This window comes from Halichoerus grypus, chromosome X (assembly GCF_964656455.1).
Source record: "Halichoerus grypus chromosome X, mHalGry1.hap1.1, whole genome shotgun sequence".
NCBI classification, from domain to species: Eukaryota; Metazoa; Chordata; class Mammalia; order Carnivora; family Phocidae; genus Halichoerus; species Halichoerus grypus.
This window is the reverse complement of record NC_135727.1, coordinates 4,290,306-4,316,664: the sequence shown is the minus strand read 5'-3', so window position 1 is coordinate 4,316,664 and position 26,359 is coordinate 4,290,306. Positions and strand designations below refer to the sequence as shown.

Sequence of the window (26,359 nt, the reverse complement as noted above, 5' to 3'; positions counted from 1 at the left end):
ATTAAGTAAACCCTGTTTGGTGTTTGTGTGTGCATGTGTGTGTGGTGTTTGTGCCCTTCGCCCAGCTCCAGGGAATCTCCCTAATTCCTTAGACTCTTGAGCCCTTTGCTGTCCTTGTAGTGTCCAGAAATGCAGCATCTTTATCATTTTTTTTTTTTTTTTTACACTTCATCATTCTTTGAATCCTCACAGTGAGATACTGGGCTTTTAGAAAGTGATAATTTCATTCTGCAAAATTTGGGTGGGAACATTCCAGCTTCCAGAGGGTTCCCACTTTCCCTGGCCCATTAAGTGGAGCCAGCCTACCTGTGTATCTCACTACAGGGAACCCCAGACTCCACAGCAATACATATGACCCAAGCCTCTATGGTACTCCAGGTACTACGTGGAGGCAGCTACAAACCCAGGGAGGAAAGAAGCAGGGCCCCTGGCCCAGATGGGCTCCCTTCTAGGTTGGGGACAAGGAGGCCTGGAGAGAACAGTGAGGCATAGGCTGGGAGAAGAGCAGGAACAGAACACCAAAACTGAAGTCTTCTTTTTAGAAAGATGACAAATGGCTAATTTGGTTGTTCATGTTCTATGCTGCTGGAACTGAGCCCTTGAGTGATAATAATCCAGGAAGGCAGGAAGCTACTCTCTACAACATGAACCTTGTTCTTTTCCTGACCCCTGGCAAGCTGCCCTGTGTGCATATGACCCCCACTGCAAATTCCACAAGGGTTCAGGCAGTCAGGTGCATCTGAAAATAGAAGGGGCTCCATTAGCTTAATACGAAGCATGACAGGCTGCGAATCACTTCTTCTTGTCTGAAGGGAGTGCAGGTAATTTCCACTCCAACATAGATTGGGCCAGGACAGACTGCTAGCAGAGTCCTCTGGGTTCACACATCCCTGGTGTCAGCTGTGGCCAGATGCTCTCATGAGGGCGTTTGAACCACTGCTACATGGCTTGTGAAAACCAATCATAAAAGAGAACTCTAAGACAGTTGTCACAGTGCCACTGTAAACAACCATGAAATACATTTATGAACCAATTATGGCAGGTATTTAGCAAAAGAAAAGAAGAACACTGCCTATTAGATCACGATATACACAACGGTATTTAAAGTATTACTGATTAAAATCTTTAAATCTTTTATAGACTTGGGAGTTGGAGTGGGTATGGGGAGACAGTCTCAACCATACACTGTTAGTGACAAGGAAAACTGGCACAACCCACTTGACTCCCATAAGGGGAGCAGGCACAGAGATGGCATTGAAGTGATGCTTGTACTAGCAAAAAGCTGGAAACAGTGTAAATCTCCATCTAGACATAAATGGTGGTGCATCCGTATTTGAGAACAGTATGAATCTGTTAATGAAAATGAGGTAGCTAGCACTGTTTCAAGTGTTTTGTGCACATTAACTCATTTAATCCTCACAGCGATTTACAAGGTCGATCCACTTTACTTACATCATTGGATGAAAAGAAACAAGTTACTGAAGAGTGTGTATAGTAGGATTTCAAGGGGTAAGAAAAAGGTACTGTATCCATACTCATGCATGGACAGCGTTTACAAGGACCCCAAGAGAATGCTAGCAGTGACTCCTTCTGGGAAGGGGCAGTGTGACCGTGGGATTGGTGAGGAGGCAGGTTTTTAATCCACTCTATTAGATTCCTGTGGCTGTCATAACAAATTACCACAAATTCAGTGCCTTAAACCAATGGGAATTTATTCTCTCACATTTCTGGAGGCCAAAAGTCTGAGATTAAGGTGCAAGCAGGGTCATGCTTCCTTTGAGGGCTTCTGAGGGAAGATTCCTTTGTTGGCATTCCTTGGCTTGGTCTTTGTCTTCATGTGGCATTGTCCCTGTGTATCTCTGTTTTCACTTGGCCTTTCTGTAATGACACTAGGCATTGGATATAGGGCCCAACCTAATCCAGTATGACCTCATCTTAACATAATTAATTATACCTGCAAAGACCTTATTTCCAAATAAGGTCACATTCTGAGGTTTCAAGTGGATGTGAATTTTGGGGGGCTAGGGCTTCCACACTGGTTAACAAAATACCAGACTGGGTGGCTTAAACAACAGAAATTTATTTTCTCACAGTTCTGGAGGCTGGAAGTCCAAGATTAAGGTGCCAGTTGGGTTGATTTCTGAATAGGTATTTCTTCCTGGTTTGTAGATGGCCCCTTCTTATTCTGTGCTCACATCGCCTTTCCTTTATGCGTGCACATGCACATGCACACACACACACACGTGCGTGCGCACATGCGTGCACACACACACACACACATCTGGTCTCTTCCTATTCTTACAGGGACATCTGGCCTATCAGATCAAGGCCCCGAACTTATGACCTCATTTAACCTTAGTTAGCTCCATAAGGGCCCTCTCTCCAAATATAGTCACATTAGGGGTTAAGGCTTCAACATATGAATTTGGGAGGGTGGGGACACAATTCAGTCCGTAACACTATTCAACCCAGTAGTAGTTGCGTGGTCCTGGGTAAATTACTCAACCTACCTACATAGCTGGGGCTCAAGCACAGACTTTTCAATTAGCATAGGAAGCAAGACCTTGGCTTCTGCCTTTTCCATGTTCTTGTTTTTCTAATACCTTGTTCTGAGAAATCCCCCTCAGTGCTGCCCTCCAGCCCCCTCCTGGCAGCTTTCTCCTGTCCCTCTGTTGCCTAGCACTGCCCAGCTGCATCCATTATAAATTCGGTTGGCGGAGCCTAGGCTGCGTCCTCACAGCTTCTCAATAATCATTGTCTTCATTACCTGCATTCTGGTCTTGGAACCATCTTGCCCATAGCTGCCTTTCCACATCTTCTCCTCCTCTGACTACTGCCCTCTTTCTTCTTTATTCCATTGCATATCTTCTCAACAGAGTGGTCTTCACACTCTCTTTCCACTTCCTCACTGACTCCTTTATTCATAATCCTGGAAATCTAGCTTCTGTCTTCCCCTCCTTTGAATTGTTATCTGTGACCCCCTAATTGTCAGATCCAATGACATTTCCTCAGTCCTCACTACCCTCAGTATCTCAGCTTTATCTGACTCCATAGATTGCCTCTTCTGCCTAGACATTCTGTGCCCACCGTTCCCAAATACACTGTAATCTCTGGTTCTGCTCTGATCTCTCTGCGTGCACCTTTCTGTTTATGTGAGAGCTCCTTCCACTCCTCCTTTCCATGTCCAACTCAACCAGGACTCCAGAAGAGGATCCAGATAAACGGACAGGAGAATGAGGGGAATTACTCACCCCTTGGCCAGAAGAACCTAGTAGCATCCAGATCCCACAGGTAGGGCAAGGTTATGGCAGTGCATGTGCTAGCTGGAGATTCAGGAGCACCAAATGGTGGTTCTCCATCCCCTCTAAGGTCCGAACTTCTCAGTCTTCATTCAGTAGAAAACTATTGGCTGGGCTCCTGAGTGTAAGACTCTAAAGAGTTATGAAAAACCTCACCATAAATCAGTCCAAACTGCCTCCTTCCCTGTGACAGGCCTTGTACCAAGGCAGGAATGCCTATCTGAATGTGGTCCTTGTCACTATACTGAGCCAGGCACTATGCTAAAACTGGTGAGGACATGGCAATAGACAAGACACACATGGTCTCTGTCTTTTTGAGCTTATATTCCATTGGAATAAAATGACATTTATTAAGACCTTTTCCAACCTGGCCCCAATCTACTTCCCTGACTTCAACTTCTGCTCTTCCCTGTACTCTTGGCTTCACTCTCTGCCCATACGTCAATCTTCCATAGTGATAAGGCACCATCTGCCTAGAATATCTTTCTTTCTTTCCCCCTTTTCTTACCAGGCAAGCTCCTCCATCTCTCCTTCTCCCCCTTTAAGGCCTGGGCTTTCTCAGAGTATGTCAATTACTCCATCTTGAAAGTATTTCAGGTGTATTGTCCACAAGTCTAGTTCTTCTACAGCACAGTGTAGGGCAAATATCTGATTTAAGGTGATGCTTGTCATAACTCTTCAGTCTTAGATAGAATTGCCTTCGCACAGGCAGAGGTGGCTCTTGACCTGGGACCTGTTCTTTAAGAAGTGACATGGCTGGAGGAGGGCCAGAAAAATATCTGCTAAAATGAATGGCCATGGCAGGGGTAAGGAGCCCAAAGGATCAAGAGTTTGTGCTAGACCAGAGCTGATATTCCCTCTTTTAGGCCATGCTCAAGTTACCTGGGACCACAGAATTCCTTGCCTGAACCGCTCCTAGCTTGCTTCCAGGTATACCTTCCTTAGGGTGGACGGAACCAATAATATGCACAAACTTAGCCCCAAAAGGAGGCCAAGAGGCAGCTGTTTGGGGGAATGTAGACAAAGTGTAGACATGCATGCTCAGGCATCCACAAGCATATAAATGAAGCCCCTTGCAGTGCTGGATGCAGTGGGAGTATGAAGAGAAGGGCAACAATCTCAAGCCAGGAGTTGGGGGCTGACTCTCTAAGCACCAAGTTCAAACATAGCATTCTGAGGAGTCTAAAAAGTTTAAATTTGAACCTACCCTTCTGCTCATTTGGAAGGTCCAATTGTCAAGTCAGAAAGAAGGGCAAAGGGGGCACCTGGGTGGCTTAGTCAGTTAGGCGTCTGACTTCAGATCAGGTCATGATCTCAGGGTCCTGGGATTGAGCCTCAAGTCGGGCTCCCTGCTCAGCGCGGAATCTGCTTGTCTCTCTCTGACTCTCCCCTGCTCATTCTCTCTCTTTCTAATATGTAAATAAAATCTCTAAAAATAAATAAAAATAATAAAAGAAAGAGGGACAGAGTATTTAGAATCAAGAGGGCATCTGATTCACTCTCACATGCACCCTGACCCCAAGATTGTACAGACAGAAAAACTAAAGTCTATTCTCTTGAACTCTGCAGTCCACTACTGTAGTCAGCAGCCACACGTGGTGATTTAAATCTTAATCTAAATTAATTAAGAATCAAATATAATTAAATATCACTTCCTCAGTTGTGCTAGCCACATTTTAAGTGTTCAGTCGTCATATGGAGCTGGTGGCTACCATATCACAGATAGAGAATATTTCCACCATCACAGTAAATTCTGTTGAGCAGTACTGAGTTTAAACCATCTGAGGGTGCTACAGACATGTCATTTCTCAATTCTGAACAAGCATTACCAGAGATTAGTCCTTTTCTCCCATTTGAGTATAAACTTAATGTTTACTTTTCCCAAATAATCCCATCATATAAGAAAATTCAGCTAGTGAAAAATGCCAACATATCTGGGAACTTCAAATACTACCCCAGAAATAAAAACTGGAAGAAAAACCTAATTTTTTCCTCACCATCAAAATTTCATGGTGATTTGATTTGGAATCCCATGTAAGAGACTAAATTATAAAAGGGAAGATCCCATTAATCCTACAGAGTACTGAAGCCATATCATTCATTTGCTGGGGATTGGTTTTTCAAGATGGTCTTCTAAATATATCTCTGTGTCAAACAGGGTATCCCACTGTGATTCAAAAAGGGGAATGATGCTGTGATTCTTTTGCTAAATCTCTTCTTGACATAGCCCCAGGTAAGGTTACCAAATATCTCTGTCAAAACACATGGTCCCGCACAGGATGGAGTTCCGGGAAAAAACAGTTTGTCACACATCACACACAACTAAATGAAAGCTATTAAGCATCAAAGGGCATTTATTTCTCTAAGTCAGTTTTCTTCTCCAGAATGTAGCAGTAAATATTGTTAGCTGGAACTGGTGTGGTCCTACTAAACTTTCATAGAAAGTTATTACTTATTATCATTTCTATTACTGAAAAGATCTTCAAAAAATATGGAATTATAAAAACTTAGAACTGTAAGTGCTTCTAGAAATCATTAATAAATTAAAGTCCAGAGAGTAGAAGTCATTTGTTCAAACTGAATAATAGAGTCAGAAATAGAAATCAGGTCCTTTGAGGGGCGCCTGGGTGGCTCAGTCAGTTAAGCATCTGCCTTTGGCTCAGCTCATGATCCCAGGGTCCTGGGATCGAGCCCCACGTCAGGCTCTCTGCTCAGCGGGGAGCCTGCTTCTCCCTCTCCTTCTCCTTGCCGCTCTGCCTGCTTGTATTCTCTCTCTGTCAGGTAAATAAATAATAATTTAAAAAAAGAAATCAGGTCCTTTGAGCCTAGGTTTAGTGTTGGTTGGAGGAGAAAAAGCCAGCAAACAAATGTCCAGAGGGGTAAGTAGAGAGTCAAGAGAGTACGCTGTCATGTAAGGAAAGAGAAGAGAGTATTTCAAGAAGGACAGAGTGGTCAATTGTATCAAATACAGTGGAGGTGTCGAGAGAGATGGCAGATGAAAAATATCCATTGAATTGAGCAGCATGAATGTCGTTGTTGGGTGACCCTGCCAAAGGTAGTTTTAAGAGAGTGGTGGAAACAAAATTCAGGTTACCATGGGCTGAAGAGTGTTGCCAAAGAGGGAGAACCCAAGAGCCCATGAGGATTTGGAGATGCCAAAGGACAAGAGAGAAATGCGAGATTGAAAAAAAAAAAAAAATGGAGGGGGGCGGAACTATCTGAAAGCCTGTACACAGTAGCTGGACTACTGCACTCCAAAATACAGGTATATATTTCTGGAGAGGAAAACTCTCTTCACAGAAAATGAAAGGGTTTGAGAACTTCCATTTCCAGGGATGTGGCAGTCTAGGTTAATTGGACCAACTCATCTGCTGAAAACAAGAGAAATTAGATAAAATAGATATTTTTAAAAGTCTTAAAACATAGAATATATGACTACAGAGAAAGGAATTACCAGTCTAACATCTAAAGAAACATGATAACACAAAAAGATTAATGGAATCCTTTGCTCTGAGGGTATCTGCTGATCTGGCAAATTTGAACTTAGGGTTTGACAGCCTCATGGGGCAAGGGGGACAGAAGTCAAAGACTAGGACTGGACCATGGTGAGAAGTCTAATAGGAAATGTTCCTCACAATAAACTGGGGACCCAAAGGACTGTAACACCAAGGTAAGGATAAAGAGAAGTAATCCTGCCCCTCTCCTAGGTGACTACAAAAAAAGGAAAACATCAAACACCTGGTACAACTGGAATGTCCAAAACAATACAGCAGTTAACAACATTGATGTAAGTGAACTAAATGCTTCCCTTAAAGGGCCATGAATATCAGTCTGGACAAAAGCAATTCAACTAAATGCTATTTGTTTTATTTTATTTTATTTTATTTTATTTTATTTTATTTTATTCTTAAAGGATTCTTTTTTAAAAAGATTTACTTATTTATTTTAGAGAGAGAGAGCAGGGGGAGGGGCAGAGGGAGATGAAGAGAGAGAACCTCAAGCAGACTCCATGCTGAGCAAGGAAACCACTGTGGGGCTTGATCCCATAACCCTGAGATCATGACCTGAGCTGAAACCAAGAATCAGATGCTTAACTGACTGAGCCACCCAGGCATCCCAACTAAATGCTGTTTATAAGAGAAAGATACAGAAAGGTTGATATTTTCAAAGAATAGAAAAATAAATACCATGAAATTACTAACTAAAGAAAAGCTGGTGTGGCTATATTAATATCAGACAAAAAAGACTTAAAGGCAAAAAGCATTATTAGGTATAGGGTATAATTTCATAATAATAGAAACTTCAATTGACCAAAAAGTTATAACAATTATGAACGTATATGGACTTAATAACATAGGGTCAAAAATATAAAGCAATAATTTCTAGAAGTACAAATAGAAATAGATAAGTTCACAATCATGGCAGGAGATGTTAATATGCCTCTCAGAAATTGATGAAATAAAAAGACAAAAAATCAAATAAATAATGATACAGAAGATTAAAATAACATGGTTTAGCAACCTGATCTAAAAGGTATATACAGAACACTGCATTTAGAAGCTGCAGAATACAAACTATTTTAAAGCACATAGTTACAAACATTGACTACATTTAGGGCCATGAAGTAAGTCTCAACAAACTGAAAAGATTGAAATCATATACAATACGTTCTTTGATCACAATGGAATTGAACTAGAAATCAGCAACAAAAGGATTTCTAGTATGTCTCTATAAGTTTGGAAATTAAGAAACAATTTTTAAATAACTATGAGTCACAACAGATATTTTTGGGATAAAAGATATTGAGATTTTAATAATGAAAACGTTGCATATTAAAATTATGAAATGTAACTAAAGAACTGCTTAGAGTGAAATTTATAGCCTTAAATGGATATATCAGAGAAAGAAAAAGGACTAAAATGAACAATTTGTGCATCCATCTAAAAAATTAGTGAAAGAATAGCAAATTAACCCCAAGGAAAGTAGAAGGGAGGAAATAATGAAAATGTGAGCAAAAGTTAGTGAACTAGAAATCAAGCATACAGTGGAGAGGTCAACCAAGCCAAAAATTGGTTCTTTAAAAGGAACAAAAAAAAAAATCAAGGTTTTGGTGGGTTTGATGAAGAATAAAAGAAAATGCATTGATAATCATTGAAAATGATTCATTAAGAATGAATAAAACTATTTTGCTACAGTTGTGCAGAAATTAGAAAGATAAGAGGATATTATAAACAACTTTATGTCAATATGTTTGAAAATGTAGATAAAATGGATAAATTCCTAGAAAATAATAACTATCAAAATTAAATCTAGGAATATGGCAGACTAGAAAGCTCCTGGTTCTCATACCCCCATGGAAACACTAAATAAACAACTAGAAACTGACTAAAATAGCTTTATAGGAGCTCTGGAAATCATTTAAAAGTCTACAGCAACCAAACATATTCCAAACCAAGAAAAAAAAAACCACATTTAAAATGGTAGGAAATTTCACGGCACTTTTGCTGGCCCTTTCCCTGCAGCTTAGGGGAGCTGCAGCTCAGCCCCAGTGTCCTTCCATGAAAGGGAGAGAGCAGAGTGACCAAATTTGTGACTTTCTAACCTACTGCAAGCTGCTTTAGGCACTGGTCTCTATTTGCCTAACTTGGTGAATTCAACTAAACATTTAAAGAAGAATGAATACCAATACTCCTCAAACTCTTCCAGAAGTTAAGAGGATAGGACACTTAGAAACTCATTCTGCGAGGTCAACATTAACCTGATACCCAAACCAAAGACAATATTAAAAAAACTACAAACCAATATCCTTTATGAACTTTGATGTAAAAATGCTAAACAAAATACTAGCAAACCAAATTCCACAGTACATTAAAATGATTTTACACCATGACCAAGAAGGACTTATTCATGGGATGCAAGGATGGCTCAACATATACAAATCAATCAATGTGATACACCATAGTAAAAGGACGAAGGAAAAAAAATGACATGGTTCTCTCAATTGATGCAGGAAAAACATTTGACAAAAACTCAAGACCCTTTAATGATAAAAACACTCAATAAAGTAGGAACAGAAGGAAACTGCTTCAACATAACAAAAGGCCATATAGGAAAGTCCACAGCTAACATTATACTCAATGGTGAAAGACTGAGATCTTTTTCTTTTTTTTTTTCTCTTTTTTTAATTAACATATAATGTATTATTTGTTTCAGGGGTACATGTCTGTGATTCATCAGTCTCAGACTGAGAACTTCTTCTTTAAGACCAAGAACAAGGCAAGAATGCTAGTCAACATAGTACTGGAAGTCCTAGCTAGAGAAATCAGACAAGAAAAGACACCCAAACTAGAAAGAAAGAAGCAAAGTTATCTTTGTTTGTAGATGACATGACCTGGTAAGCAGAAAACCCTCAAGATTCCACAACAAAACTATTAGAACTAATCAGCAAATTCAGCAAAGTTGCAAGATACAAAATCAAATTAGTTCCTGTTTAGGAGACAACAGAAGTGCAAGAACTTCTAGCTAATTGTCAGTAAGCATCTTGAAGATGCGGGGGGGAGGGGTGGTGGTGGTGTGAGGGGGCCTTCTTTTTGACACCCACTCCATCGGGTGCCCCTTAGATCAGAGCCTTGCAGGCCAGGCAGAAGGGGGAACCCCAGAAAATGCTTATGGTTTCTGTTCCAAATGGGAGCTCAGTGGGGCCAAGTGTCTCTGGAATATAGTAATCTGCTCAGTCTAATTCGCTGGGGCTTCAAGTCCTGCAAACCGATGCCACTGGCTCAGCAAAGAGAAGCCAGAAGAGAAGCACCTGTGAGGTCCTGTAGTCTTTCTGACTTGGGCTAGTGTGGGCTTGTTTCCTCATTTTCCTCCTTCTACAGGAAGTTCCAGTGATTTCCTTTAGTGGCTCTATAGGCAAATGAATGGTCCTGTTAGGATGTTTCATTGCAGTTCATCCTTTTGCTTCCTTAATATTCCAGACAGCCACATCTCCTTCTCTGATCCTCCACACAGTCTTTTCTCCTAGCTTGGGAGGTGGTGCCTGCTTTCAGGGAGCTGAGCAGGTTGCTATCAGGCATTGGGCCAAGAACCCCATCGCTACAACTGAAGTAGAGGGTGGGATTGAGTCTGAGGACCAAAGCACAATTTACAAACTAGAAGAACTGTATAAAGTCCCAGCAGGACCACACCCTCAGGAGCGGACTGGGCACTGAGTCACTGACTGCCACGTCTAGAATTCCTTAAATTGCCAGCGACTAGTTGCAGGATCAGGTTAAAAGTAGAGTTTCCCTAAGAGGGATCCCTGGGCCACTTGCATCAGAATCACCTGGGCTTTTGGAAAACATGCAGATTCCAAGGCCCCACTCTAGATCTACTGAATTGGAATCTCTAAGGTCAGGCCTAGAAAGCTGTGTTTTCTCTAAGCAGTCCTGGTGGCTCTAACATGCAGTAAAATTGATAGCCAGTGCTCTTGAGTCAGGAACAATGTGCACAAATAATCAGGCATGATGGTTAAGGCACAAACTCTGGAGCCAGACCGCCCAGGGAGACTTCTGGCTTTACCATTCATTATTTGTGCAATCTGGGGCAAGTGACATAGCTTCTCTGGGCCTCAGTTTATCCATCGGTGAAACAGGGATAGTAATTGAGCCTATGTCATAGGGCTATTGTCAGGATTAAATGAGAATATATGGACAAAGCCCTGAGAGCAATGTCTGGCATCTAGGAAGCACACATACATGTTAGCCATTGTTGGGGGTTGAGGGGACCCACTGGGGACAAAGAGGACCCATTTGGGTACTCATGTCCTATGTCTTGCAATAGAGTGGGCTGAAGCAGAGCACCCAGGGCAAGGGGTTTGTGGCACCAGAAATCATGACGATGATTAATAAGAGGGACAGTTTTTAAATGCATGGGTGATCATGCTTGGCTGGAACAAGAAGCTAGGAAAATGGATATTGTTCATTAAGCTCTAATTAACAGGTAAATTGTACAAGGGGAAGGGAGTCCAAGTGTTACTACAAGTAATTAATGTGCTTCTTCTCTCCCTGGTAACCCTTTGATTTGAACCATCTAACCTGTAGTCTTTATTAGGCACTAAGATCCTGGAAATACTGGCTGCTAATTATTTTGGTGAGCCCCTGATTGCACTAAAGGAAATGGATGTGTCCTATTCTCCCTAATGACTCAAGCACAGGAGAAGATAAAGTGGTTCTAGCCATGATGAATTATGCCCAGAAGATTTGGAGAGGACAATCATTTTCTTTGTTCATTTAACAAATGTGAACAGTGTCTCCACATCGGGTAAGCAAATGTGACCAGACATAGTCTGTTTAGGAAAACAACCCACTTGGTTGATGCTCCCAGTCTCAGTGTCTTGATTGCTGCCTAAACCCTCGCTCAGTTCTTCTGAGGCTACAGCCTTGCCCCTGGAGTCCTGGCCCCCCACCCTCGACCTGGAACTAGACCTTCCTCAGCCTGGGCTGGCACCACGCTGTGCTGAGAAAGCCAGCTTCCCCAGCCACCTGTGGACTTCTGAGCTGTCTTAGACCAGCCATCCTCCATGCTTCCATTCTGACTGATGTCAAGAAATCTGAGTGTTCCTTCTTGTGGGAACTATAGAGACTGTGTCAGCGAAGCATGTTGGGGGCCTGTGAAAAGACAAGTCACTATGTTCCTTTCCAGCTGACACACTGTCACATGTCATGATGCCTGGGATGCTGAGGAGTGTCCTTCGGGTGGCTTCTGACAGGAAGTAGAGCTTAGAGGCAAGAGGCCTTGGAGCACGAGGAGCTGGGGCAGAGTCTCTGATGTCTCAGCAAGCCTCTGTCCTCTATGGAAGTGTAACAAAGAGAGTTTAGACAGAGTATTAGACACTTTCAGAATAATAATAATAATAATACGAGTGGATGTTGAGTTTTTACTCTGTTCTGAATAGTGTTCTAAGTGTTTGCATGAATCATCACATTCAACTCTCCCATCAACCCTCTGACAAGGCACTATGAGTATCTGGGCTCAGGCTTGTTTTTTTAAAATTTAATTTAATTTTATTTAAATTCAATTAATTAATATATAGCATATTGTTAGTTTCAGAGGTAGAGTTCAGTGATTCATCAGTTGTGGGCTCAAGCTTGTTTATATTTTCAAGAACTGAACCAAATGTAGTCTCCATCCAGAGGAGCATTGGCCAAAGAAGTCTGGAGTGCTTGAGAAACTCCTTGGCTGTCCAACCATCCCTGGGGGTGGAGAAGATGTGAGCTGGCACTAAGAAGCCCTCTGCTTGGCTCTCTTGGGCCAGGGGCTGCTTGGGGCTAAAAGAGAACCCAAAATTGTCACAGTAGCATTACTCATAATAGCCCCAAAGTGGAAAGGTCTATTGATGGATAAATGGATAAACAAAATGTGGTTTATCCATGCGATGGAATCCTATATGGCCATAAAAGGAAAACAGGCACTCATACACACTACAACATGGGTAAACCTTGAAGACATGCTAAGGGAAAGAAGCCAGACGCAAAAGTCCACATATTTTATGAGTCCATTTATGTGGAATGTCCAGAATGGACAAATCCATAGAGACACAAATCAGATTAGTGGTTTCCAGAAGCTGGGGGGTTGGAGGGAATGGGGAGTGGCTGCTAATGGGTACAAGGTTTCTTTTGAGTTGAAGGAAATGTTCTGAAATTAGATAGTGGTGATAGTTGCAGGACTTTGTGAATGTACAGAAAACCACTGAATTGTGCACTTTAAAAGGGGAACTATGGTATGTGACTATATCTCAATAAAAGCAATCAAATGAAAACAGAACAACAAGAACAATAAAAGAGAACACAGAATCCACCCTATCAAGTGCCAGAGCAAAACACTATCTTATGAAGCTGGGCTGTGGGAGAAAGCCTCAGGGCTGAGAGGATATTGGGCTCCTCCTCCAGCCTTGGCATGACCTTGGGCAAGTCCTTTCACCTCTCTGAGCCTATTTCCCCATCTCTTAAGTGACATTGTTGTGAGAAAATATATCCCTGATGGGATTTTGAAAACCATAAAATGCTTATTTAAAATGACAGTGCATTAATAACAGGCAAAGTATTAGTGACCTTGCATGTGCAGAAAATTTGCCCATTTCTGAGCAGAAACTGCTTACTTTCTCTCTCTCACCTGATTCCAGGCCTGCCCCAATCTTCAAAACATGAGAAATGTGGAGGCTGAGATGGAAGAAAGTTTTGTGTATCAGCGAGAAGAGGGGAAAAAGCTTTTACTATCTACCTTCTACACAGAATGCCCCTTGGCATCGCTTCTGCCTGGGATGTGGCAAGCTTTCATGCTGGGGGTCCTCTGGGAGGCTAGGTAGTCTCCTTCATTTCATAATAAGTGACCTGGGGGAAGGGACCATGCCGGACCTGGCTGAGCTCCAGGAGTGCAAGCTCTCTACACAATTCCCTGTCCACTATTCATCACTTTATTCTCCTTCCCAATCTCTGTATGGGTTTCCAAGGTTTTCCTGGGACCACAAGGGAATGTCCTAGGTGTCCTCTGTTTTGATTCTCTAACTTATAGCTTTCAAATCCCAAATAAAGTGTTTTTCTCCACCCCCAGTTATTAGGGCTTCCTAGCAGGCCTTTTAGAAAAACACTCAAAAATCCTTCGGAAGCTTAAATAAACGGTACACACTACAACTCTACCCAATAGAAAGCTTCCCCCTTAACTACTTATTGCACATGAGTCTTGTGCTACCCTTGCAAACTCTGACTGGTTTTCTTCCTCATATGTATCCACATAACAGATTCAATACCCATCTGTTTTTCCTAGGACTGGGAAATGTTCAGAATCTTTATTAAGGTAGTTCATAAAAATAACAAGATTAATTTAACCAGATGCAGAATGCCTTCCATTATTAAAATAGATACCTCTCCCACTTGTCCAGTACTGAAAACTCGAAGTCCTAGGAGGTCATGGTCAAGCAGTGTCCAGACTGGGGCTGGGGCCAGGGATCAGCTGGGGCCAGGGATCGGCTCACCCTCTCTCCTGCTTACTCCTCAGTCCCAGGCGAGGCCAGGCCACAGCCTCTGAGAAGTCTCACTACCCCTGGCCTCCACCAGCTCTGGGGCCACCTCATCTCACACATATAACAATGCCTGAAAACAGTTTGCCGACTCTCTTTACAGGATTGTTGCGGGCATCTGGGGTGCGGGGGAGATGCCAGCGTGTTCAGTCGCTAGATGCATGTTTCCTTTTTCATTCAAATTTTTGTTTACTTGAATTAAAAACGTCTCCCTGCCATAAGTAAAAAGATCCAAACCCTCAGGGAATCAGCGTGAGCAGCCTGATGGGGACGAACTATTCCACGATGTGGATGGGCTTTCGGCCGCTAGCCTCTTTCCAGGGCTCACCTTCGTCTGGGGAGGAGAGCAGAGCCGGCTCGGGGCTGCATTTATGGAGAAATCCTGGCTCCGTCCAGCCGGGAGAGAGCGCTGCTCAGGTTCCAGCCAGCGAGGAGCAGTGAGATAATGAATGTGAAAAGGCTCCAGGCGGGAAATTGTTATTCGTGCGGATTGCCTTCTCAGTAGCGAGCACAGGGCGGGGGGGTGGGATTCATCTTCAAACAAGGGGACACGTTCCTACTTTCGGCTTTCCACTAGAGAAAGTGCGTGCAATCTTGTTTTCAGCCATGTCTGTCTTTCCGTTAAAGGTCTCTGAGATGTTGAGGTCCCTCGCGGAATGCACCCCTAGCCCCCACCCCCCGTGTCCGACCGTCTCCCCGCGGGGCAGGAGGGCTGCTGTGTCCAGACGGTGGCGCTCCCAGACAGTGCAACCCCCTCTCCCCCACTGCAACAAGAAGGCTAGTCTGGGACAAGTTTCGAAGTGTTTGCTGGTATTTTCTGGGAGGCTTCTCAACAAGAGCCATAACTTTGAGTAGCGGTCAGAATCCATTCCCATGACGAAGACTGTGGAGGGAGCGAGGACAGAATCTCGCGCCTTTAGTTTAGCCCCAGCCGTTCGGATTTCCCGTGGCCCGCGCGCTTCGCGAGCCTGGGCGCACCAAAGAGAACCGTGACGCCTCCGAAGGGAGACTTACGGGGCTAGGGGCGGCCCGACCGAATGAGGGGGAAATGAGACCCCTGGCAGGGGATGGACCGAGACGAGTTGTACGCCTGGGGCGGAGGCGCTGGTCGGCCGCTGTCTTCTTAGCTGCACTGCCCGGCACCTCCGCGCCCGTCCCGCTGCGGCAGCGCAGCTCCCCGAGGCTGCTCGACAACCCCGTTCTACCTTGTAGAGCGTGCGGAGCACCTCCAGAGGGGACAAGAGCCGAAACCGTCGCCCAGGGTCTCTTAGAGGAGCGGCAGCCCGAGAGAAGGGCTTTCTCGCCCCCTTTACTTTTTCCCAAAGCAATCTCTGAGCTCTCGCGGCCACGGTGCTCGGCAGCGAGGAAGGGGATCAGCTCCCGCTCTCGCTTGCACCAAAGTTTGGAACAAATAGCCACCAGCTACCTCCTCTCGCACCCAGAGTGCAGACTCACTCCCAGGTCCCAGAGCCGGGTGCAGGGGACATCTCCCTCCGTAGAGCGTAAGTCCGGGATCGACTGAGCGCTCACGCGCTGCTGCCGCTAAGGGAGATAACCGGCTCCTGGCAGGCAGTGGAGGAGAGATAAGTTCCCTAGAGACTGGTCACCCAGACTGAGGATGGAAGCTCTGGGCAGCTGTCCCCTGTTCCCCCCACGAGGTGCAAAAGGCTCTGAAAGGGCAAGAGCTCCTGGAGTGAAATGAACCTTTCAGGGAGACCGTAGGGGTGCATATCTAAGGTTCAAGGGCCACTGGCTCCCCTGCACACTCTGCTGGGGGTACAGACTGGCGTGGGCTGGAACTGGACCCCAAGAGGGACCCCATGCCCCTGCCCTGCATTTTACATCGCTTTGCTGGGTGTTTGCATTGCGAGGGGAGGGAGGAGAACTTGCTAGAAACAAATGCGCGGTAGCCGGGGCGGGGAGGTGGACTCCGAGCTTGTCACGACGCAAGGTACCTAGGGGATGGGGAGGAGCGGCTAGAGGGGAAGCACAAACAAGGCAGTCGGAAGCAAGACGACACCTCGATGTGGATTTGTCCAAAAAGAGTTGGAGACCAAAGCGGGGGTGTTCGGGGAGCTCTGATTGGTCGGGGGGAGGGACTTGGGGTGGGGCTAGCCACCTCTTGAGGCTTTAAAAGCTCATCGGAGACGGGCGGGATGCTGTCATTCGCTCTCTGATTCTCGGAGGGGAAGCAGCTTTCCAGAAGCTCCAGGCTCCTGGTGACAGAGCAGGTGTTTGCTGTCTGTCCGGACCAGCTGGGAGATCCTAAGGGTCTCCGGCAGCAACATGGGGCCTACCCTGGCAGTTCCCACCCCATACGGCTGCATTGGCTGTAAGCTGCCGCAGCCAGACTACCCACCAGCTCTAATCATCTTTATGTTCTGCGCAATGGTTATCACCATCGTCGTCGACCTGATCGGCAACTCCATGGTCATCTTAGCTGTGACAAAGAACAAGAAGCTTCGAAATTCTGGTAAGCCACCCTTCCTCCTTCCTACCCAGCATTCAGCCACTTGCCACCCCTAGGGCATTCGTTCGGGCGCCCGAAATAGGGAACCCTTGGATAGTGCCCTCACACTGAACGTCCCTACCCCCAAATTCCTTGCGAACCTGGGCGGTGATGTTATGCGCGGGCCCCATTAATTTAGAGCTTCTCAAGGCTGAGGGAGCTCAGGATATTAGCTTTTGGCGTTCAAGTGCAAAGCCCGGGTTCCCGCGGAGCGCGGCAAACCGCCGAGCCCTGCCCCGTCGGAGACCTGACGCGGAGGGAGTCGGCACCCGAGCGGAGAGCGCGGCCACCGTCTGGGGACAGCACGCCGAGCCAGTCGCCGCAGAGGTGGCCGCGCCGAGGCGGTGCGGGTCGAATTGCTGCGGAGGGAGCCGCGGGGCGGAGGAAAGTTAAGTTCGCGGCGGCCGCGGCGGCGCTTACGGGAGCGCAACGCGGCGGCCGCGCGCCAAGCCAGCCGAGCCCCCGCTGCCGCGGCTCCTGGGGCTCCCGGGGCTCCCGGGCAGCGGGGCACAGACCCGAGCGCCTGAGTGTGGAGCAGGGTGGTCTGAGCCCCCGGGAGCCGAGCTCCGTCCGCCCGTCCCAGGGCGCACGACGGAGAGAGCGGAGCGCGGACTGGGCGCAGCAGGCGGTGGCAGCGACGGCAGCGGCGGCGGAGATCGCGAAGTCCGTGAGCGGGGTGGTGGGCGTCTCGGGGCGGGGCGGAGGAGAGGCCCCGGAGCTTGGCGTCTGGCGGGGGTGGGGGTGGAAGACCGCAGAGCCCGGCGAGGTTGGCGGGAGGGTCGCGGGAGGGCGCAGAGGGGGCGGCGGGAGACGCAGAGAGACTGCAAAGCGCGGGGAGCTGGGAAGGGGTGGGGAGGCCAGTGCCCAGGGGCGGGGCCAGCTGCGATCCGGGCTGCGGGGAGCCGGGACCTGTGCGGGGGTGGGGGCGGCAGAGCCGGCAAAGCGGTCAGCCCCTTTTGCAGGTTGGGCGGGAGAGGGCCGAGAAGGGGAGGGGAGGGGCGAAGGGGCCCGAATTCCGCGCGCGGGTCCCAGGAGGGAGGGGGCGGTGCCCGGGATCTCTGCTGCCGGGCTCTCGGCCGGCTGGGGCCAGGGGGCAGAAGGGGGAGACGGGGCGGGGTGAGACGATCGGGTACCCGCGGGACCCGGCGGGCGGGGCTCGGGGGAGAGGAGGCAGCCAGTCTCTGGGGGATTACTTTGCGGAGATGAGGAATCGCAACTACCGTACAAGTTTCAGAATGCCCTGACGGGCACACAGTCATTAAAACGTTCCTTTTAAACTCTGGTGGGCGTGTCTGATTTCTTTTTGGTCCCCCGGAGACGTGGGGCCGCACGCTCGGACCTCACCTTCGCTCCAGCAGTGCGGTCCCAAGGAACCACGGAGCCCCGGGAACCACCTGCGAAGCCCATTCTCTTTCTTTTCTTCTTCTTCCCTTTCCTTTTTTTCCTTCTCCTTTCTTTCCTTCTATAATTCAAATAAAGGTTTTTATGGTTGTTGTGGTTTTGTTTTTAAGGTTTTTCCCTCTGTCTTTTCCACTTCTCTTCTCCCAATTCATTTCTTTGAGAGAAAAACCCTAGAAAGAACCTCTGGGTAGCAAGCGCGGAGGCCGCGGCTTGGCAGCGCTGGCAGGAGGGCAGAGGGAACCACTCCTTTGCCCTTTTAAAAAGTGCTCATTTTCTCCTCGTTCAAGATGAAGTGCAATATTTTGCCAAACCAATGCTAATTAACAACGAGGTGTTTCCAAAAAAAAGGGCTCTACGCCTGCATTTGGCCTCTTCCTCCTTTTTTTGGAAAGGTTTTGCAAAAAACGTTCCTCCCGCTGCCCTACAAAACGGGAGTGGGGGCCGACGCCCCCTCTTGACTTTCCTGTTTAGCCCCAGGCTCCAGTAAGGTTTAGCGCAGGGCCAGGGGCTCTTACACAGGGAGCTGAACGTGCAAGTGCGCGACTCTGCGCTGGACCCGCAGGAAGCAGGCACTTCTGCTAATCCTTGCAGGCATTTTCCCGATTGTTTTTCTCCCTACGCACTGTTTTCGGTTTCAGACTAAATTTTACAGGGTCTCCCCTCTCCCCCTCAGTTTTCACTTTTAGCCTACCTCGGAAATGGTAAGTACTTACTGGGCTTGGTCATAGATTATTGTCTGAGCCCGTTTTCTTAAGAAGACGACGGCCTCTAGTGCCCTTCCTCAGACTGTTGTCTTAGACGTGTTTTCGTTGTAAAAGCAATGCCGGCCTAGAGAAGGCAGAAGGCTCATTCATTTTTTCGGGGTGTGTGTGTGTGGGGGTGGTGGTGGTTGAGGCTTCCTGACATTCCTTCAATCTCTTCCCTTCCCCCCACACCTCCAGCCTACTTCCTACGCACAGCTTTATCAAGCTCGCCTCCACGCCCCTCCCCTTTCTCTCCCTATCCCCCTGTAGGGAAAAAAAGTTCGCATTTTGTTTTTGTTTAAAATGGTGGCAGCGTGTCCGTGCGTGAGTATGAAGGGCTCCGCAAAGGGCTTGTGCTTACGGCTTTCTGACAGAAGTTTGCTTTTTTCTCAAAGCAGACATGACATTGTTTGAAAGGAAAAAGTTGCACATAGGACAGGAGGTCCCCCAAACCTGGTTGTGCATCAGAATAATGCTTGTATATGAAAATAAAAACACAAGAATATTTCTTTAAAAGAATTCTAGAATTCTAAATTGTCACCACTTCAGCTGGTCTTTTCCTCCAGTTTAAATTTATAGATTTCCATACTTAACCATTTGTTTTTCTCTGTTTTTCCCCCTCTTCCTTCCCTGATATGTTTTTCAGGCAACATCTTCGTTGTTAGCCTCTCTGTGGCCGACATGTTGGTAGCCGTCTACCCCTACCCTCTGATGCTGCATGCCATGGCCATTGGGGGCTGGGATCTGAGCCAGTTGCAGTGCCAGATGGTTGGATTCATCACAGGGCTGAGTGTGGTCGGTTCTATCTTCAACATCGTGGCAATTGCCATCAACCGTTACTGCTACATCTGTCACAGCCTCCAGTATGAGCGGATCTTCAGTGTGCGCAATACCTGCATTTACCTGGTCATCACCTGGATCATGACCGTCCTGGCTGTCCTGCCCAACATGTACATTGGCACAATCGAGTATGATCCTCGCACCTACACCTGCATCTTCAACTACCTGAACAACCCTGTCTTTGCTGTGACCATCGTCTGCATCCACTTCGTCCTCCCTCTGCTCATCGTGGGTTTCTGCTACGTGAGGATCTGGACCAAAGTGCTGGCAGCCCGTGACCCCGCTGGGCAGAATCCTGACAACCAGCTTGCTGAGGTTCGCAATTTTCTAACCATGTTTGTGATCTTCCTCCTCTTTGCAGTGTGCTGGTGCCCTATCAACGTGCTCACTGTCTTGGTGGCTGTCAGTCCGAAGGAGATGGCAGGCAAGATCCCCAACTGGCTTTATCTTGCAGCCTACTTCATAGCCTACTTCAACAGCTGCCTCAACGCTGTGATCTACGGTCTCCTCAATGAGAATTTCCGAAGGGAATACTGGACCATCTTCCATGCTATGCGGCACCCTATCCTGTTCCTCTCTGGCCTCATCACTGATGTTCGTGAGACTCGGGAGGCCCGTGCCCTGGCCCGTGCCCGCGCCCGCGCCCGAGACCAAGCCCGTGAACAAGCCCATGAACAAGATTGTGCCCGTGCCAGTCCTGCTGTGGAGGAAATGCCGATGAATGCCCGGAATGTTCCACTACCTGGGGATGCTGCCTCTGGCCATCCCAGACCGGCCTCTGGCCACTCCAGGTCTGCCTCTGCCTACCGCAAGTCTGCCTCTGGCCACCATAAGTCTGTCTTTAGCCACTCCAAGCCTGCTTCTGGCCACTCCAAGGCTGCCTCTGGTCACCCCAAGTCTGCCACTGTCTATCCTAAGCCTGCCTCTGTCCACTTCAAGGCTGACTCTGTCCATTTCAAGCCTGCCTCTGTCCATTTCAAGGCTGACTCTGTCCATTTCAAGTCTGCCTCCAGCCACCCTAAACCTGTCACTGGCCACCACGTTCCTGCTGGCATCCACTCCAAGGCTGCCTTCAGCCCTGCCACCAGCCACCCTAAACCCACAACTGGCTACATCAAGCCTGCAACCACCCACCCTGAGCCCACCACTGCTGATAATACTGAGCCTGCTGCCACCAGCCAACCCCAGCCAGTGATCGCCAGCCACCCTGAGCCTGCCGCTGCGGGCCACCCTGACCTTTCTGCCTCCTGTCACCCTGAGACCACCGCTACCGGCCCCTTTGAGTGTGATGTCACTGACCTCCCTGAGCCTGTCTGCAGCCCTGCCAGTGGGTCCCCCGAGTCTGCTGCCAGCCTGCTGGAGCTTGCCGCTGCCGCCAACCTTCCTGACCCCACTGTGACCGCCACTACCACCAATGATTCCCATAAGATTGTGGTTATTGATGTTGAAGCTGATTCTGATGAAATGGCTGTGTGAAAAATGCTCTTAGGGGTGGCCAAGTAAGTAGTGGTCCACTTCCAAGTTTGTCTAGCATGTGTAATTCAAAGTGAGATAACTTACCGCACCTACACACAGACATGCAGACACGGACTCACACACATGGTGTAAGCTACATCCACCCTGTAGGCATACTCCTTCTTTACATCACTTACTCTGGAAAAGTGTGTGTGTGCGTATTTTAGAGACCAGATTTCCCCCAAGTTTGACATCTGTTGTTCTGAGCCTCCCTTTCTTCCTATAGTTGACCTTGAGCCAACAGTGATCCTTGAAATTTTAGACTTCGATTTTTCCTCACTCCCGTGTCCCCCTTTCTCCCCTCTCCTCATTTCCTTCTCCTTTTTCCTGCTTTCTTCTCTCATCCCCCCAGGGGTGGGGGAGGAGTGCTTCTGTAAGTAAATGTGACTGCAAAGCTTTATGTTTTTAAGTGTGTAACTCTATATTGTACTTTTAATGGCAGTCAGAAAGGCAGTTTTGATAAAGTGCCAGTACTTGAAACAGTTTCTTTTCTAAATTTCAGCAACAAGATATGACCCATATCTGAAGAACACAATTTGATAAGCTCTTATTAAAGTAAATTTTTATGCCTATGAGTTCAAATGGCAAAAGGGAAGATATGGCCAAACCGAATTATTTCTAATTTCTGAAAATTCAAACATTGGTGCTGATTTTTATAGTCAAACATGAATGCAAATGGTGAGATGTTTTTACCTTGTTTGTAGTCACTTACCTTTTTAAGCATTTGCCAGAGTTTTCTTTCATTTAGTTCCAGAGGAACAAATCCATTCATAAACTAGTTTCTTCTCCTAAAAATCCAAATTTGTGGTCGCTAAGATCAATTACAGTCATGTATTTAATATTATAATTCATACCTACTCTTTACTCAGAGATTTTTTTAGACAGCCTGATGTTTCTACATAATCAATTTTTACATTTTTCTTTTTCATTCAGAAAGGAATTCAAGGTAATAGCTGAAGCCTTTCTCTTCTGCCTTGTCCCTCAGCCTCCCGGCTGTGGAGGGAGGCAGGAGGAAAAATGCCACACCAGCCAATCCCACGACCTCTGGCTGAGGTTCTGTGATCCACACCATTAAGTTGTACACGTCTTGATAGCCCAGGAAATGACTTTTGTCTAGAATTCAAGAAAAATTGTTTAATAAAAATTTCAACTCTTGATTCAAACCAACACATAAAGCAAAGTTTACTGTATAAAAGCTTGTAAGGATAAGTGGAAATGTATTATACTGCCTTAATTTGATTCTGTATTTGTGGTAGCAATTAAATAAAAGTGTTTTTGTGGCTTTGGTGTGTGATTTGTTCATAAATTCACTTCCTCCACCAGATTCCTTGTGGGGAGGGTTAGGAAGTGGGTGGAAAAGCATTGACCTTGGGGGATCAAAAGACTTGGATACAAGTTCTATCCTTTCTATGAGCTTGCTATACTCCACGGCGAGTCAAATGACTACTCTTACCCCAGTTTCTTGGCTCGGCAAACTGTGGCCAGGTCGGGGTGCGGTGGGGGTGGAGGAGGGGCTCCCTGGGTTTGGCGTGTGTGGTGACAATGGATAACCTGACCTGCCTGCTCTTAGACTTCTGGACCTTGCCTGCCATGGCTTCTGAAAACAGATCCCTTTTTTACCCCTGTGGAAGGCATGAAGCCAGACCCCAATAATGTCACAACCCCAGAGGCTGCTGGGATCAAGAAACAGAGCTCATGAGCCTGTGAGGGGAGGCACAGAAGTGGGACGCAGGAGGACGGGTGGTTTCCTTTCTAGCTGGAAGATGGGTGGCAAGACCCCAGCCTCTGGGCAAGGCTCCCTGACCTCAGGAACACAGTCTCAAAAGAATCTCTAATGACAAGGAAATGCCCAAAATAAAGTGCTCTGTAAAAATAAAAGTGGATTCAAGATAATATACAGTAGGATATCAATTTTGTTAAGAAAATATGTGTACTTAAACATGTGCATATACATAGACACAGAGTTATACACATGTAGTTGTTCTATCCCGGTTTAGCCAGACTATGAATATAAACTGAGGTCAGCTGAAATTTTCATGCCCAAATTACTGTGGTTTGAGCCCCACCAGAATGACTGCTGGACCTTAGGCTGACTCCCTGTGCAAAATCTTTGCCAGATATTCCTGGACACACCAAAAAGATATTTCCTTGTGTGCTCACAAACTGGTCTACAGCCAGTACCCCCTGCCGAGTTTTCCATGTCTCCCTCTCTGCCACCACCCAAGGAGCTTTGCTTTGGGTGAGATTACAAGTATTCAAACCGAGGGTGCTGTGTGCCAATGCTTTTAACTACTATTCTCCAGGGGGCTCAAGGGGTACAGGCTTCTGAGAGGAGAGGGAAAACTATCCATACTTTCTATAACTTTGTTCCACATTCTGCTCCCAAGTGCCTGAAGAAACACTGCTTATGCCCAGAGTCTCACAAAGTCTCATGAAGAGGCTACTGGGGCCACTCCACTCACCTGCCCGCCTACCTCCAAACCTAAAATCCCCCTCCATCACAAGAACAAGCTGTAGTTCAAGCACAGAGCCAAGAGAGGTTTCTCTCTGCCCCTCCCTCCCTTATCCTGTCCCTCTCCACTCCCAAAAGTCAAGAAGCCTCATAAACACATCTCTGATTTACCGCAGCCACTGTTGAGTGACCAAGACAGAACTCTGAATCTCTGTGGTTGGGTTTAAGGTGCTTTGTAGCTCTCTCTAAGATAATGCTAGGCTTCTAGTTTTACACCACTGAGAACACAAGGGCTGGTTTTGCTGACTTCCCCAAAGAGAGAGAGAATCTGTCTCCAGGTAAGTGTAAGTCCCCATAGTTAAGGGATTTAAAAAAAATGCAAGCAATTTTAAATGACAGTTTTCCCCAGTTTCTACTCTTTTTTTTCCCTCTTCAAATGGAAATACAATGTACATACTGTAAAGTGACAGCTTGGCAAATTTTTACGTACGTATACATCTGTGTAACTACCACTCTGAGGAAGATATAGGTAGTCTTCTAGAAGGCTCCGTTTTGCCTTCTTCTAGTCAACACTTCATCCAAAAGCAGCCGTTATCCTGACCTCTATCTCCATACACTAATTCTGTCTGTTCTAGAACTTCATATAAAAAGAAGTATACAGTATGTATTCTATTGTATACAGTTTCTTGTTTTTTCAAATTGTGATAAAATGTATATAACGTAAAATTTACCATTTAACATTTTTAAGTGTACAATTCAGGGCATTAAGTACATTCACAGCGTTGGGTAGCCATCACCCATCACCTCAAACATAAACTCTGTAGCCATTAAATAATAACTCCCTATTCCCCCCTCCCCAGCTCCTGGTGACCCCTATTCTACTTTCCGTCTCTATGAATTTGCCTATTTTAGGAATCTCATATAAGTGAAATCACACAATATATTTCCTTTTGTGTCTGGCTTCTTTCACTGAGTATAATGTCCTCAAGGTTCATCAATGTCTAGCAGGTATCAGTACTTCATTCTTTTTATGGTATGGATACATCACATTTTGTTAGTTCATTCATCCATTGGTGGACTGTTTCCACCTTTTGGCTATTGTGAATAGTGCTGCCATGAACATTGATTTTTCAAGTATTTGTTTGATTTCCTGCCTTTAATTCTTTGGGATATATATCTAGGAATAGAATTGACAAATCATATATTAGTCTGGCTTCTTTTGCTCAATATTATGTCTTTGAGATTCATTCATGTTTTTGTATGTATCAGTAATCTGGGGTTTTTTGTTTCATTTTTATGCAGTACTCTACAGGATGAATATACCACAATTTATTTAGTGATTTTGTAGATGGACTGTTGATGGATATTCAAGTTGTTTCCAATTTGGGGCTATTTTAAAAAATGTTTCTATCAACATTTTTGTACATCTCAATTTTATTTTATATTGGGATATAATTTTACATGCAGTGAACTAAACAAATCTTCAGTGTAGAGCTCAATGAATTTTTAAGTATGTTTACATCTGTGTAACCACCACAGAAATCAAGATATAAAACATTTCTAACACTTAGAAGGTGCCATTATGCTAAATTAATTTTGCTGGTTCTTCAACTCCATTTAAATGGAAGCATTAGAATGTACTCTTTGTATCTGGCTTTTTTAACTTATAATTTCGTCCATGATATTTATGCATTGCTTTGGGTAGAAGTAGTACATTCTTTTTTATTGCTGTGTATAATTCCATCATAACGAATATAATATTTTTTTATCCATTCTATCCAGATGGACATTTGGGCTATTTTTTGTTTTGGGGCTGTTATGAAGAAGGCTGTTATGAACATTCTTGTACATGCCTTTTGGTACACATATGGATTCATTGCTCTTGGAAATACACCTAGGTTTGGAATTGCTGAGTCATGAGTATATGTGTATTCAGCCAAATTTTTTTCCAAAGTGGTTGACCCAATTTATATTGGCACCAGCAATGTATATGTTTGAGGTGCTCTGCATTCTTGCCAACATTCAGTAATTTCAGCCTTTTAATTTTAACTATTCTAGTGTCTAGTGCTATTTCATTGTATTTTCAATTTGCATTTCTTTAATGATTAATAATGTTGACCATCTTTCACATGATCATTGATCATTTGGGTATCTTCTTTAGTGAAGGGTCAAACAAACATTTTGGCTGTTTTAAATCTGAGGTTTCTGTCTTCTTACTGGCAGTAGAAGAAGTTCTTTATATATTCTGGACATATATACGTATTTCATGAATGTCTTCTCTCAGTCTGTGGTTTGCCTTCTCTCTCTCCCAATTGTATTTTTTGACGGGCAAAAGTCCTTAATATTATGAAGTCCAGTTAAATTAGTTGTTTCTTTTATGACTATGCTTTGTGCTTAAGAAATTTCTGATTAATATAATGAATATTCTCCAAGTTTTTCTTTTAGGAATATTATTGTTTTGCCTCTAACATTTAAGCTATACTTCATCTTAAGTTTTTTGTGTTTGGTGTAAGGTATTGGTCAAGGTTCAATTTTTTTATATAT

The 26,359-nt window shown here is 45.5% G+C and overlaps 1 protein-coding gene across 1 annotated transcript; it reads left to right on the top strand.

The window, feature by feature from the left end:
- Positions 1 to 16,641: 16,641 nt before the first annotated feature.
- GPR50 (G protein-coupled receptor 50) lies at positions 16,642 to 21,324 on the top strand. Its single transcript, XM_036097227.2, has 2 exons — positions 16,642 to 16,828; positions 19,655 to 21,324. The coding sequence occupies exons 1-2, from the start codon at positions 16,642 to 16,644 to the stop codon at positions 21,322 to 21,324; spliced, it is 1,857 nt and encodes a 618-aa protein (XP_035953120.1).
- Positions 21,325 to 26,359: the final 5,035 nt, after the last annotated feature.